Here is a 16,841-nt window from a genome sequence, read left to right as displayed (position 1 = left end):
ACATCTCTCTCTTAGCTTGATTTCATAGCAATGCCTGAGGTTCCATCACTGATGATTTATTTACAAGTCCTAAAGCTTTGTTCCTCATCCAATATTCCTATCTTTGGTGGATGTGGATAGGGAATAGCACTACAATTTTTTAGTTTTTGGTATATTAGTATCAATTTATCCATTCAACATTTATTGCATATTATAGCCAATAAGCACATACTTTCTACCGGGTACTATTTACTTTGACCCTTTGCCATAGGGTTTTGAACTAGGGAAGCATAAATAAGATCTAGCACTTACTGATAAGTAAATACGAAAAGACAAAGAAGGAAAGTGAAAGTTGTAAGTCTGGACACTGAAAACAAACTTAACTTGTTTTTAACCTTGGCTAGTATTAGCCTTCACTGGTTTGAAGCTATGTTCTATATTCACCTACTCTCCACTCCTATGACCCAACTTCCACTAAGGGCCCAACTTAATAGAATTTGTTGGGTGGAAAAGTTCAGATAACACAATTAAGTTTTAAAACAGAGCATTTAGTGTGTGAAAGCAAAGGAAAGTTGGAAAGATGCAAAAAGACTTAAGAGGGAAAGGACAGGAGATAAAGAGCAGGGTAGAGCAGGAGAGAGAAAAGTCTTACAATTCACCACCTATTTCTGTGAAAGCCTCATCTGATTAATTTTTGACTTAGGACATGCGGGCACAAGTTAAGGGGCCTGATGGTTTGTGAATCCAGTACTTTTATTGTTGGCTCAAAGAAAAAACCTGAGACATATAGAACTGCCATTAGAAGAGGGACAGATTCATTGGTTTTTTCTCGTGCTTATTTGTTCTGTTGTCTTTGCCTCATCTACCACTAGATGCCTCAACTAGATTCTGGCATGATGGAAAACATAAAAAAGTTAACTTCTCTCACTTAAAAATGCATACTTTTGACCATTTATGCCTTGTAAGCCCTCAGTTATTCAATAATTATTTTTGAATATATCATTCCCTTGCAAATTTACCATAGCTTCCTGATTAAAATAATATGAGCATATCACACTTTCAAAGAACTAACTTGTTGTCTGCTTGAACTATTATAATCTACTCTGAAATTTACAAAAAAATAGAAAGACCCTTACTTTCCTTTTTAAAAAAAATGTTTTATTTATTCTTGAGAGAGAGAGAGACAGAGCATGAGCAGGGGAGAAGCAGAGCGAGAGAGGGACACAGAATCCAAAGCAGGCTCCAGGTTCTGAGCCGTCAGCACAGAGCCCGATTCGGGGCTCGAACCCACAGACCATGAGATCACGACCTGAGCTGAAGTCAGATGCTCAACCGACTGACCCAGGCACCCCGATTTCCTCTTATTTAAAATGTCCACATGTGGGGTGCCTGGGTGGCTCACTCGGTTAAGCGTCCAACTCTATTTCTGTTCAAGTCATGATCTCACAGTTCGTGGGATTGAGCCCTGCATTGGGCTCTGGGCTGACAGTGGGGAGTCTTCTTGGGATTCTCTCTCTCCCTCTCTTTCTCTCTCTCTGCCCTTCACCCATTCATGCTCACTAGCGCTCTCTCAAAATAAACTTTAAAAATAAAATACAATACCCACATTTTGGATTAGATTATTACAAAGGTCCCTTCCAGCCCCTATACTTACTTTTATTATAATATACAATAGGAAATATATAAAGCACTTATAATTTTTATAATGTCCCAAATTACAAGGTATAATGAAAAGTTACCCACATTCACCCCTATGTGAAATTTCTTATATGTTCAGAAATATGTTTCTTATATCCAAATTGTCCAGCATGTTTTCAAGAGGTATTTCCTGTCAAGTCTATAAAGGCAGATGTCCTGACACATTTAAAGTTATCCAGACAATTCATATCTCCCTAACCTCTCAGTCATAATGCATGTACCAGATTCCCCACCAGCTCTAAAGACTTCAATTTATGAGGTTATTTGATATAATTTCTCTGCCACATCCCTGAAAAAAAAGATGACGGCAAAATGCCATTTAGTGCCAGCTGACTGTAGTTTGTATGCTTCCCAAATATTTTCCCAAAATGTTTTTAAGTTAATTCACCACATGTACTAGTTCTTACTGGGAGACATGATATATTTAACCAACAAAAAAAGTTTAAAATGAAATAACAACCTAATAAATGTCATTTCTTGACATTCAATATTACTTAATAGGTCAATGAAAAAAAACCTTTCTCAATTTTATTAATTATTTGCATTATTAATTATTTGCCTGCCCCAAATCACTAGCATAGTATTAAATTTTATTCAAGGGCTTTAGTATTTATTACTTAAATTCAAATAATTAATTGTATTGTGTTTGATATTTTCTTAACAGATTGGATTCTTCAAAAGACCACTAAAGAAGAAAATGGAAAAATGACATATTTTACAGGAGAAAAATAATAATAATTATTTGATGATCTATCCTCAGGTTTGCCTCAAATATGTGACAAGAAATGTATAGATACAATTAAAGACATAGTCACATAACTTTATGTAATCCATCAGGGATTAATCACTTGGAAAGTGATAAGTCAAAGAAGATCCAAAAACAATACCATAAAAATATATTTTATAAAATGACGAAAAATATTTTAAAATAATTACTCATGTGTATTATTTAAGTAAAATTACAAAGTGTTTTGAAGATGAAGATTAACCTGTACAAATATGTTTACATATTAAATCAGCATTCAGAGTATTTAAGGAATGCATAAAAAGATTTTTATGATCATTGATAAGTTAAGCTTTTTTCCATTGATTCCTGATGGATATTCACATTCAGCATGATAGTCAACATTTGTAAATGACAAGAAAAGGTTAACTGAAAAAGATAACTTCCCCCTATTCAAATGAGAAATTTTTCCTGGGTAGAGTATATATAAAATATGGACTGAAAATATAATTAAATCACAGAGAATACGTTAGCATCTTTGTGCTGGGTTCTGTACTTGGAAAAAAATTTTTTTTCCAAAGTGTTTGGAAACTTTGAGCTGAAGAAAAACCAAGAGTGACTTGATTAAAAGCAGTGCATTGAATGGATTAATTTAAGCTTTCACAGAACATGTTTCATTTTGATATTGAGCCCTAAAACTCAAAACTTTATGCTGAAAACAACACTTCACGGCAGTTTTGTGTGGCATACCAGCGATTTGTCATGAAAAGCCATGTTGTGTATGGGATATGCTAAGATGGCTTCTGAACGGAACATGGCAGCTTAGGCAGATGCCACGGAAATGCTGAAGCCATCTTTGCTGGGCAACTTTTGAACGTTAGGGGTTCCAGGATGTACCAAAAGTAGGAGTTTTCTCAGCTCCTTGGTACATGGTTCATTTAAACCCTCAAGCTGTGAGAGTATGTTTATTTTTCATTTTTTAAAAGGTATTTAACTTTTGAAACACATTTCTTACGTTTATGAAAGGCAGTATTCCATTTCAATATTGCATTTTACCAAGAAGACACTGCTTTATAAGTGTGGCATATCAATATTTAAATAGAACTCCAGAAATGAATTTTAAAGAACTTTAGCTTTGAAACCTCGCACCGACAGAAAGAGATCACACCTCTATATGAGCTTCTTTGCTCCTGAAGTAATTATCACGGTGCCTTGGACTCTACTGTAGCATAAGCTCCTGGGTTGCTCCGTTGCTTAGGAAAATAACAATGAATGAATGTATCGTAGCCACATGTGTGAACTACTGCTGTAAAATTAGCTGATTCTTCTGCAACAACTCCATCTCTCCACCTGGCTGACCATCACAAGACCAGCATCTGTCCAGAACCTTATCCAGAAAGTTCTGGACTCTACTTTTCTCAAAAAACATCAAATCAAGGGAGAAATTAAATGCCATAGATTTAATTTTTTAATATAATTTCCAAGGAATTATCTGAGAACTCAGAGTCGGCCTGCCTCGTGGCGCTCCACATCTACATCTAAGATCCTGACGATCAAAACCTTGCACCTGGGGAGTGCCCAGGTCATCAGTACCCTAAGAAAAGCGCAATCTTTCCAGAGGTTTGATAGCCTCCTGCTGGCCTGTCATTGTTGAGAAAAGTCTACTTTGGGAATTTCCTTCATTCCCACTATCTATCTCGGGTTCAGAAATCATGCTTTCCACTTATTATTTCTTTGCCCAATAAAACTCAGGTCTCTCTTGTTCAGAGTCACCATGCTGCACAATTCCTGTGCATAGCCTATTCAGCAGCTCTGCTCCAATCTCAACACATTCTCCGAAATAAATCTAGCAGGTAAACTTAAATTCACACGTGGCCTCCATGACTGCTAGGCAAAGCATTCACCAAACCAGGAGTGTGTACATCTTAACTAAATATGGTGTTGACCGAGAGGGAAAAGATGGAAACAATGTCATTTTGAATTTTTTAGAAAAGACAGGGAGAACTGCTGGGCCAGATCAAATAGGTACTTATAATCATGGCACAGTTTTTAACATCAATCATTCCCAGTTTTTAAATAGAATTTAATGGACCAGATATCCATCATCCCTAATACTATAACTTGTTGAGCTTTATGTGTGTGAGCATCTGTGTGTGTAAACACACATGTACACACACCCACATGAATGTGAAAACATAAATCAAATACAAAATATGTCAATAATACCAAATGACAGGGTTTGACAAAAAGGACAAAAAATAAACACAAAAGCTACACCACCAAGGAAAGTTTCATTCATCCACTTTGCATATAGTTTTCATTTTTATTAATATTTAACTTTAATGTACAGTTCTGCAACTGTGTACAAGATGCAAATGTGGAGGTTCTGATTAGAATAAGTCAGCAGTACACATGTTCTAAAACATAGTCAATGATCAAGAAATATACTAACCTCTACCATTGTATTCTAAAGCACTTAATAAGAAAAGTGAGTGCTTTTTAAAACTATGAGTTTATTCCAGAAACTTTTTTTAACTTTGGTATTTTATAAAATTGACTATTTCTTCCATTGTGAACTTACATATGTATGAAGTCCCTTTCCAGACTAAACTTAGAAAGGTATATTGGTAAATTATTCAATAACTGGCTCTCCAGGAGGAAAACAAATTCCCTGATTTGTGTCATTTGCCAATTTCCATGACCTAAATAGTCTTGTCATGGCCATTTTCAAGCTACTGATATAACCCTACCATCTTAACAAAACTCCTGAAAATTAATCTGTCAGGTCCCATGAACCAGTATGAACTGGCTTCAGCACACCATTGAAATAGATTAGATGACAATAATAGGCAATAGATAGATGATAGATAAATAGATATAGATATACAGAGATATAACATGTTGAATATATATATAGATAGATACACAAATACACACAATATCATCATATTTCAAATTATCCTTAAAATGCTCATCTCAAGCCCAGCAGACATAATGCTACATGGTTTCCCATTCTTTAACTTCAACTTCTAAAATTATAGCCTTCCTTTAATGTTATTAAAATTATATAAACTTTCAGAAGAAGCAAGAATTGAAACCAAGAAAATCTGAAGGGCGACACAGTGAAAATCGGAACTTCAAAACCACTAAGAAGCTGCTTCACCTTCTCTAGGAGTCCATTGCCCTGGAGCAATAGTGTGAAAGTTCATCCTTTGCAAATATTTGTAATTTCTATGATCCAATTTGAAATTCAGTGCTCCAATTTATTCACTTATTTTCTCTGAGCTGTAAAGTCATGGGCAGTTTAATCTGAATATTTCCATTTCATAAATACATTTGAAATGAGTCTTGTGGGGGAGAATTTTTTGCAAAATTTGATGCTTACTCAACCATAATAAATGTACCTATATATGCAAATACCTATAAATATATATGTATATATATACATATATATATACACACACACACATATATGTATATATATGTATATATATTCTCTTTTCCTTTTACAAAACCAGTATGTAGACTCAATTGGAAAACAAATCTGCGCCAAAAGCAAAAGGTGGCTGCACAGTGCTGGAGTAGAGCTGGGTTGTAGCGGCTGTGAGAAGCCATGCACACATCTCTCTAGGCATTCTCTGGAAGGGCCACGGCTTGTACAGTGTGAATGGCTGCCCCGCCATTCCGTACAGTGTGCCTTCGTAGGGGGTAATGTCTTTATCAAACATGTTGTAATCTGTTCTGTGTGAATTAACTATCGTGCTTTGCACAACACCGAGAAAACTAGGGAAGACCCAGGCTCAGAACATGGTTCATGTGCTAGGTGCAATCACGTTATTGTCCAAAGAGAGACTTCTGGAAAGTTATTTTTAAAAAATAATATCCTCTGCATCCTTCATTTATTTTCGGCAGTTCTCAAGTCCTCCTCATTAGTTACACGCCCCAGCCCCCACCAAGGGAGATTTTCTAGAGGACTATTGGAGAAAAATCTGTTCAAAACATGTGCTCTCTGCTGTGAATACCAGCTTCAGTGAACTGATCATTTATATAGAATTTCAGTCCTCAGTTCTTCTGTGACACAATCAAGGGATGACATGGTATAGGTATAATGTAATAGGGACAAAATGTCTTGTACTTCAGAGATGGGACATCTTTAACAGATTTACAAACCTTTATGGGACACCATCAGCAACTATGCCAAGGGTTGAAGGAAGGGCTTCTAGGATGTAGCTATCAGCACCCCACAATCCCCATCCTCACCCATGGACATAATAATCCAAAAAATTAAAAAGAAGACTCTAAAATCGTCAGACTGATGCTATTTTTAGCTTAATTTGTTGACAGCAGATTTTTTAATGCAAACATATCTTTAAGGTAAGTCCACTGGGCAACCCCTTTTAATGTTAAACTGCTGTCGCTAAACCTCTCCAATGTAGAACTTCTGAAACCATCCCAAGAAGTTAACTCTGTAGTACATTACAAAAGGCTATATTCTGCTGTCTCCCAAATGGAAGCACTATTGTGCAACATCTTATGTAAAATAAAAATAGCTGGGGCGCCTGAGTGGCGCAGTCGGTTAAGCGTCCGACTTCAGCCAGGTCACGATCTCGCGGTCCGTGAGTTCGAGCCCCGCGTCAGGCTCTGGGCTGATGGCTCGGAGCCTGGAGCCTGTTTCCGATTCTGTGTCTACCTCTCTCTCTGCCCCTCCCCCGTTCATGCTCTGTCTCTCTCTGTCCCAAAAATAAAAATAAAAATAAAAAATAAAAATAAAAATAGAGCTAAAACTGACCTTGTAATCTGGTGAACAAGTCAGTATCTTTGATCCTCATATTAAAATTTAATCTTGAATTTAGAAATTCCAAGTAACAGCCTGTAACCATTAAGCTTGAGGAAATCTAAAGGACCCTATGTTGGCCCTTAAGCCCCAGCCCCCTTGTCCCCGACGACATCTGGCACCAAAGAGGTCCATTTCTCAACTGATAGGAATGGATGCTTCTGCCTCTAAAAAAGGCTAAAAGGACTGAGTTTAACCCCTGAATCCACTACACCCCAGGATCAGCCTGGCCCCACCTCATATCAGATACACACAGAAGCACTTCTTGCTGAAAATTTACCATACTGAAAAATACACAAGGGTGAGTTATCACTTCAAATGTACTCTGCTTTGAGGTCAGCTTTTCTTTTCTTTTTTTTCTTTCTTCCTTCCTTTCTTTCTTTTTTTTTTTTTTTTGCCTTTTTAAATATATCAAAACCTTTCTACCATGACCAATGAATTCAGAACTTGAGGTAAGACTTCCTTGCATTTCTCTCCTGCCACAAGCTGGCGAATTTGAATGCCTTGAGGACTGGGCATTGAAATGAGCCGGTCCATTTGCAGGATGTCTCTGCCTTCTGCCTTCCAGTCGGTTTCTTCTGCACAGTGGGGATGTTTAGTTTCGATTTGGAACTTCCTTGGCAAGGCCACTGTAAGCCTTGTGCCCCTGGCAGGTCCTTGAGTAGTTGCATGTTCTTTCTGATGAGTTGACACTCAGAAATCCTTTAATTACCTGACACATCATGGAAAGCATGGCAGTAAACTAGGGACTGGTGACACTCCTGACTATGATGATATTTGATTTTACCATATTTCAAGTCACATCTTTATGAAAAAAAAAAAAGACTAAGCGGAATCTTACAAGCTCTTCTGCAAAATACTGAGACTCAATGCTTGATCTGTGCGTATAGACTAGGGAAAAATATTTTTAAGGAATCTTGCAAATAATAACAACTGAAAGCCAGGTATCCTCTTGAACAATTCCCAGTTGACATTACCTGTTCCCACCCCCATTTTTTAAGAGAGAGATTGAATGAGGAAAACTGAGTGACATAATTGTTCCTCCACAGAGTAGCCAAGCAAAAGGGAAGCCCCACACAAAACCTAATGATGGCTTTCTGGGAGATAGCTGCATGGTAGGTCCAATGCCAGGCGGCCATCTTCCTGTCATGCCCCTCAGGCATCTTGCATCTTGAAAGACAGAGAGAAAAAAATTGGGGGGGAAGGGGAGAGGAAATGAAGTTCTTTATCTTTTATATATACATCCTTCCTCCTTAAAATACCACAGGCTCCCTTAGACCACATTGTACCCACACACAATACTAACACATGTACTTTGCACAAGTGAATTGTTGATTTTAAATAAAAGTATATTCTTGGGGTGCCTGGGTGGCTCAGTCGGTTGAGCCTCCGACTTTGGCTCAGGTCATGATTTCGCGGTTTGTGAGTTCGAGCCTTGCGTCGTGCTCTGTGCTGACAGCTCAGAGCCTGGAGCCTGTTTCACATTCTGTGTCTCCCTCTCTCTCCGACCCTTCCCCGTTCATGCTCTGTCTCTCTCTCTCTCTGTCAAAAGTAAATAAACATTTAAAAAAAATTTTAAGTATATTCTTGTCTTTTAGCTGGGGCGAATTTCCGAGTTTGATACACTGTCTCAAGTAAAAACAATCATTTGAAGCAGCAGCACATCAGATCTTCTTCATACCAGAATCATTTCACACAGGACATCCTGATACTTAGCATTTAATTCTGCCACCTCCTGGCCTTATTTCAGGATGCAACAGCTGTCTCTCTGTGTTCTTCATTAGGAAACATTGGCCTGTGAAGAGAATGGTGTACTGTATTTTACTACTGTGAGGTTTTAAAATTGTTAACAGACAGTGTGAAGAATCGTAAACATTTGATTAAAAAGAAAAATGCTGTATATAATTACTGCCCTGAAACATGTATCATATCACTCCAATAAAGTTTTTGCATCACCTAACATAGCGTATATTGCATTGCTTGTTTTTTTACTTACCTCAGAATAAACTTATTAAAATGAATAGCTTAAGGGTGTATGCATTTCTGCAAGACTTTTATTGGACAAACTCATTAGAAGAAAATGTTTTAATCACCTTCAAGAACAAAAAAGCACAACCTTAGTTGACACTAATAATTTTGTAGGTGCCTAACTTAAACCCGTTTTTTTTTTTTTTCAGGTAACAGTCATTAACCTGATATAATTAGAAATAGCTGAGAGAGTAAAAGAGTATTTTGAATATCCAACATATGGTGTATCCTGTACACTGATTTGAGGTCAGAGGTTTGGTATTTTTGGTCTAATTCTTATCTTATCCTGTGCATCAGCTGTGTATCTTACGTCAAGGTAAAGGAGCATCCTGTCTTGTCTATTAACTTTTTAAAAAATGACTCAAAGAAGAATGTGATTGTTGTAATTTTAAGTACATTAGTTTTATCCAAGATTAGTATTTTTTCCAGAGCTCCAACTTTTTTTTTTTTAGCTCCTTCGCAGTTTTTCACTTTGATGGTCTAAAAAGAAAAAACAAAAACAAATTAAGTGTGTCTGTGGTGTTTCCTGTGCAGAGTATAGCAATGTGATTAGTCTTTTGCAAACTTGACACAAAAACCACAGAATCCATATTACTGTATATCTTCTTCTGATGAGATGTTTTAATAATGAATTACCTGTTGTATAACAACATATTGGACCACATAGTGAGAAAAAAAATACTAAGAAGTGAAAAAAGTTATTTATTTAATAAGTAATAAGTAATAAAATTACTTAATATATAAGGGCTAGAAGAAAAATGTAGGAAGGAGTGTTACTAGCAGTCACACATGTTCATCTTGTAAAAGGGTTCATCCTCAAACCATGCTGCAGGAGGACTGAGGAGGTATTTTTACAGAAGAAACCGACTGAGTTACAAAGAGGCTGTTTACAAGGTCCTGTACTAATTTGTGTCAGCACAGTCTCCAATGCCCTGTCTTTTCTCTCTATTGTGAGATAAGTAGTGTTTCTCCCACTTACCCTTTACCCAGGATGAGAACACACGGTGAAGTTACTAGAAAAAAATCTGGATATATTCACTATAAAATAAATGGCATACAATGGAATTTTTTATTTTCAGGTATAGAGCATAGGCACAATTTTCACTTTCCTATCCTTTGTGGTGTCTTTTTTTACTTTTGTAAAATTCATTTGATCATCCACAAGCAGATGTCACGAAGAGTTCACCAAATAGAAGTGATCAAGGAGGACTGGAGGTGACTTCTATTTTATTCTTTGGAATAGTTATATTATTTGAATTGTTTTTAAATACATGAGTATCAATTTTTAAATCAGGAAAAAATTAGAGTAAAAGGTAATATATACACATTGTAGAAAATTTGCAAAACAGAGAAATAATTTAAAAACAATCATAACATTGGCACCAGAAATTACTAACTTCAAATTGTCCTTTTTCTGGGCATACATGCTTATTTTTTTACACATTTCTATTTTGACATACTTCAAATCACAGAGAACATGGTACCCTGTACCTTCTAAAAATGTGACATTATATTTTTAATTTTTCTTTAGTATTAAAATAGTGATATCTATCAAATTCCTCCCCTTACTCTGGAGCTGAGAATAAGAAAAATTATCCCCTCCCACATTCTCTCTATGTTAATAACCATTATACACACATATACATGTGAACTAGAATTCTCCATTGTCCAGATGTCAAACACTTACTTTTTTTACCTACTTCTTCAAGCAGGGGTGGGATGGGCCAGACAGCAAGCAGTGGATGAGGAAAGATGCGAAAGGTAGCATCACTAAGAATAAAAGCAAGTGTGGCCCTATTGATTATGCAAAATCAACTGGGTTATTTTATTAACAGTCTTGAAAAAGAAAGAATTTTTGCCAAAAATAAGACTTGTAATCATTACATTATAAGCATTAACAAAATGAATTCAGCAAAGGGAAAACAGAAGAAGTAAGAAAACAGGAGACATATAGAAACACATAGCAATATGACAAAAGTAACTCCAACCGTATCAGTAATTATGTTACAGGTGAATGGTCTAAACTCTCAAATCAAAAAGCAGAGATTTTCAGGCGGATAAATAAGGTCCATTTATATGCCCTCCAAAAGAGACAGACTTTAGCTTCAAAGGCACAAATAAGTTGAAAGGAAAATGATGGAAAAAAAGATATACCATGCAGTTACCATAAGAGAGCTGGAGGTAGCTATATTACTATCAAACTGAATGAACTTTAAGATGTGTGTAATACCAGTTGTGCTGGAATTGACCCAGTTGGTTAAGAGTCTGACTTCGGCCCAGATCATGATCTTGCAGTTCATGAGTTCAAGCCCAGAGTCGGGCTCTGTGCTGACAGTTCAGAGTTTGGAGCCTGCTTCAGATCCTGTGTCTCCTCTCCTTCTGCCCCTCCCCTGCTCACACTCCATCTGTCTGTCTGTCTGTCTCTCTCTCTCCCTCCCTCCCTCAAAAATAAAAAAAAAAAATTTTTTAAAAAAAGGTGTGTGCAATTCCAGACTTGGGAAGATTCTTATCTTGTAAGAAAGAAGGAGACCCCTGGAATTCTTCTAAGTATACAGAAATCCAAATTTATACTTGAGTTGACTTTGATGTCTTGCAGGTTTTTAAGGACTCATTGGTGGCTGAAATGAAACTTCTGTGTGGATTAGAGCAGAATCATGGAGTCATCCCACTCTGAGAGTTGAGTCTTAAATCAATGTATAGGGTCCCTGACCTGCACAAATTCCAGTTACAATGGCCCAATTGCTCCCTTATGGCAGGAATAATAGGGCAAGCACCATTGTCTGTAGGCACCCAGGCTGCCAGCCACTTCACAGATGAATGCAGTTTGGTCATGTGCCAGTGCTCCATTTAGTAAGTTGACTGGCAAGAACTGGCTTGAATTAATAAAAGCATCATTGAAACATCGGCAGGTTTGGTCTTTAACTTCCACTTTGCTCAGCTATTTTTTTGTTTTTGTAGTATCTTTCAACCGAGCATGTGTGGCATGAATTCACTTAGATACCACAATCCCGAATGGCATTCCAAAGGCAAGAGTGGAAATGCCTCAACCTGGTAAATAAAGAATAGTATCCAGAATTGGTCATCAGACTGTAATTAGTGGAGCTGGAAGTTAGCCATGCCAGAGACTCTAACCGTCCTTGATGAAATGCCCAGGGCTCTTTAGTTTCACATGCCTAGTTTCTCATTTTCTATTTTCTTCCTTCCTTTACTTTCAGACTTTTCTATTCTATTAGCACCCAAGGACCATCTGCTATTCCTTTTCATACACTTTTCAAACCCGTCTTTCATTCCTGCCCATTCGGCATACCTCATCATTATAATGTGGGTAATTCTGCAAAGATTCCAATTAGTGTGTTATTTCACATCACAGCAGTTGTTCACCTTCTAGGATGGGCCATATCTTCATAAATGAAGATTGTATGTTTAAATGAAGAGTCATTTGTATTCTACAAGAGCTATAAGAATTGGCACATGTGAAGCAGGTACTTTTGAATGGAACTGATGCGGCTGGGTTAAGTCTCCCAATTTTCTACAAGAGGGAAAAAAAAAGGAAGATTTATTGTCTACATTCCACGTGCCAGGCAATTTCCTAACATGTTGTTTAATCTTATCAATAACACTGTGGTGATACTATTATTGTTTTTGTTTTACAGGTGCTATAACTGAGACTCAAAGGAGTTCAGGGGCTACTTCAAGGTTATAAAGCTAGCAAGTGGTAATGCTGACATAGGAACCAAGCTCTATCTGGCTTCAAAGTCATTCCCCCCAACAGCAAAGACTTCAGAGGAGGTCATGGTAAGAGAAATGAAAACACAGAGGTGCAGGAGAGCACACATCTATCTTTGTAGTACCTAACACATAGTAGGTACTTCTTTATTATTGACTGAATGCAAGAATTGATAAACTGAGTAAAGTTTTACTTACACAGCTATTATATCTCTCTGGGAGGAAAACCATGAAGATATAGTATGATCACTAGTAATAATAGACTCATATATTTGGAAAAAATTTAAAAATCATCCAGTACTGGATATTTCTTTACATCCTTGACAGTATGATCCAGCCTATCTCAGACTCTTCCAAGAGTGAGGTTTTCACTATTCCATCTGGAAACCCTGCTCTGGGTTCTGAGAGGCGTTAATTGCTTGAAAGCATGCCCTTATATCTCAAATTCTGATATTAATTCTGTATTAACAACAGCATGGGTGCATTTATCTAAATCTCCTTTAACCTATTAATTATATCTTAAAGTAATGATTCCCATAAACTTACTACTCTTGTGCAGTGCAATACTTAATTTAATTTTTCTGTCTCCGTATTATTTCAATATCTAAAATTGCCTCTCTAGTTAATGTCTCTCAATGTATTTTCCTTCTACCAACTGTCAGGACCCTTAGACGAATGTTTTAACTTATCCAAAAATTTAAAAAGTCCAATCTATAAAATTGGATATTATGATATTAAGATCATTACTATATGATAAACTATTTTAAAAATTGGGGCGCCTGGGTGGCTCAGTCGGTTGGGCGTCCGACTTTGGCTCAGGTCATGATCTCGCAGTCTGTGAGTTCCAGCCCCGCGTCGGGCTCCGTGCGGAGAGCTTGGAGCTTGGAGCTCGGAGCCTGGAGCCTGCTTCGGATTCTGTGTTTCCCTCCCTCTCTGCCCCTCCCCCACTCGTGCTCTGTCTCTCTCTCTCTCTCTCTCTCTCTCTGTGTGTGAAAAATAAAACAAACAGTAAAAAAATTTTTTTTAAAAATCAAGACAACATATGGCAATGCAAACATAAAATACAACACAGCTACAATGCATTTTGCATCTAACAATCTTTTCTCATATTGACAATACAAGTGGGTTCTTGATAGAATTATGAAAGTTTATAAAATGAAAGAATGCGTTTTACAAAGAACATATTAGCTGATGTATGGCACTGCCATAGGTAAAAAAAAATCACTACCACTTATTTTACTTCTTAGATATAATGGTCAGTTCTTGGAAATTCTGATTCTCTTGGCCTTTTTGCTGGCCTTGGTCACAAGCCAGTCTGTTGCCCCCTACAGAATGATATCTGTGTCCTAAGCTGGAAGAAGTTAGGTAGAAGGCCATTCTGTCTTTGTTTAAAAAAAATTTTTTTAAATTAGAATTACAAAAGATTCCCAGCAGACTTCCGCTTATACCTTGTCCATCCTAATAGTGTTACATGACCATTCCTAATGGCAAGGGAAATAGAATATTTAACTTCCAGCCTCTATAACAGAAGCAAGAGATGAGTGGGGTGGGATTGGGTATTAAGTAATTAAATTTGTAATGTCCACTCAAATGGTATTTCAAATATAATCAACGTGAATACTATCAAGCTTATTCTTATATGAATGGAATGTCAGACCAGGAAAGATCTCTGAGAGACTTTCCAACTCCAAAATTCTATGAAAGTGCAAGGGAAAACTTTAAAATATTTTTAAAGATGATTTAACAGATGTTCCTCACAATATATCATGAATCTGTACATTGTCTTTGTAAGACTTATCTGACATTTAGAATTCTAAAATTGTACATTGTTTTAAAATATTTAAAGTTTTTAAAATATGTAAAATATTTAATATTTATTCATTTATCAAAATGTTAAATTAACAGACATGTATTAAGTATCTACTGTATGCAAGTAATTTTACACCTGAAAACTGAGAAGCAGTCACCCTTCTCTCGAAGAGATATCAAAAGATACTTTTTAGTCTGAGGCTAATTGTTTTCTGACAATTCTTTGGCAAGTGTTTTCAGCAGAGTTGTGAATTAAATATGTTTATTCTCAAGCTCCAGTCTCTCTTTTCCAAGGAAGTCCTACTGTATGCCACACTATGATTTCTCCTTTCTCTAAATTCCTACAGTAATTTATAGTCTGTCCCAGTTCATATGACACTAAATGACATTTTAATTTTATACATACACATTTACCCATCTATACCTATTCCAGGCCCTTCTGAGGATAAAACTGGGCTCACATTAACAGTTACAAATATCCTTCAATGAGTTGAACCCTTTGTTCTTTGACCTGCAGTCTACCTAGTCCAGGCCCTTAAAAATAGTCCCCCTCCAATTCTTTCTGGAATCCCAAAGGGGCTGTCTCATGCTCATGAGCACAACTTCCTGATTGTCCAGTGGTGTCTGCCATTTTCTTCCTCTAGTTCTTGATGGTGGCATCTTTTGCCGATGGCATCCTCAATACAAAGGTGCTCTGCTGTCTTCTCTTCTGAAATGGGGATGAGAATACCTTCTCTCAGATACCCTTGTTCTCTCACTCCTAAAAAAAAGCCCCCCAAAATAAAAACAAAGCAAAACAAACAAAAAAAACCACGCTTTTTATTTTAACCCACCAACAGGAGCCAGGAGAGACACTTTTCCATAATCAAAGTTGCCCTCCTTTGAGATGCCAGGTCTTGTTTTATCTACCTCCTCCATTAGGCTAACTTCATTTATAAAGCTCCTCAAACCTGAATGCAAAATAACGCCCAGTGAATTCTCCCATCGGTCCTCCAGACCTGCACAAGCAAAGTCGAAGCAGGGGCCTTTTATTGGGTGAGTACCTCTGACCCTGCAAGCGGCCCATCAGCTTCTTGAGGGCAGGATGCATTATACTTCTGTGTTGCTCCGCCTATTTTCTGTGCGCTAGTGAGCCACAACAGGTACCCAGTAAACCTGTGCTTGAATGTGACAGGACCTATTTAGCATGAAGAGAGTAACTTTTCTCACTGCAGAGTTCAGAAGTTAGCTGAAACAAAAACGAAAATGAATGCAAGATTTTCCCCAAAATGTTGCTTGAATTGCATTTGATGGCATTATCAGGGAGGCAGCCTTGAACTGACAGAAATAATAGAGGAAGAGAGACTGCTCAGACATCCTAGGACTACCTAGCTCTCCAATGAGGCATTTGCATTACGGTTAAGCATTATTTCCACTGACTATAAAAGGAAACATCCATTCTCTTCAATCAATTTTTAGTCAAGGCAGGCAAATGTGCTTACACTGAAAATGCCTTTTAAAGATGTAATTAAATATGAAGGATTAGTCTCTCTTCTTTCCTTTCCTAGACATTGTGGCATAAACATTGGCATTTCGTTTCCTTAATTCACATCCTAAGTTCACTTCCCCCAAGGCTCCTTCCTCAGGTGGCATTTCTGTAGCCCAGACTTCACCCCATCTGTCTCCCTTTCTAAAAACTTATAGTCTCTCTCTAATTTGGATTTTAAAGGTCTTTAAGTCGTGATGATTGAGATATAATTTACATGCAGCAGTTTATCCATTCATTTCAAGTAAATAGTGCTACAGGTTGTGAACAATGAACAAAGTCAGGTAACCACCACCACAATCAAGATATAAAATATTTCTGGGGTGCCTGGGTGGCTCAGTTGGTTAAGTGTCCAACTTCAGTTCAGGTCATGATCTCATGGCTCATGAGTTCAAGCCCTGCATCAGGCTCCGTGCTGACAGCTCAGAGCCTGGAGCCTGCTTGGGATGCTGTGTCTCCCTCTCTCTGTATCCCTCGTAAAAAAAATAAACATTAAAAGTTTTTAAAAAGATATAAAA

At 37.2% G+C, this 16,841-nt stretch overlaps 1 protein-coding gene across 1 annotated transcript in view; it reads left to right on the top strand.

Annotated features, from left to right (window-relative positions):
• ITGA1 (integrin subunit alpha 1) overlaps window positions 1-3,052 on the top strand; it is a 159,815-nt gene extending 156,763 nt beyond the window's left edge. Inside the window, exon 29 of the mRNA XM_043598743.1 lies at window positions 2,342-3,052. Within this exon, the coding sequence (XP_043454678.1) occupies window positions 2,342-2,386 (45 nt within the window). The 3' untranslated portion in view covers window positions 2,387-3,052. The remainder of the gene's footprint in view (window positions 1-2,341) is intronic.
• Window positions 3,053-16,841: the final 13,789 nt, after the last annotated feature.

Source organism: Prionailurus bengalensis, chromosome A1 (assembly GCF_016509475.1).
Source record: "Prionailurus bengalensis isolate Pbe53 chromosome A1, Fcat_Pben_1.1_paternal_pri, whole genome shotgun sequence".
Classification (NCBI taxonomy): domain Eukaryota; kingdom Metazoa; phylum Chordata; class Mammalia; order Carnivora; family Felidae; genus Prionailurus; species Prionailurus bengalensis.
This window is presented reverse-complemented; position numbering and strand designations above follow the sequence as displayed.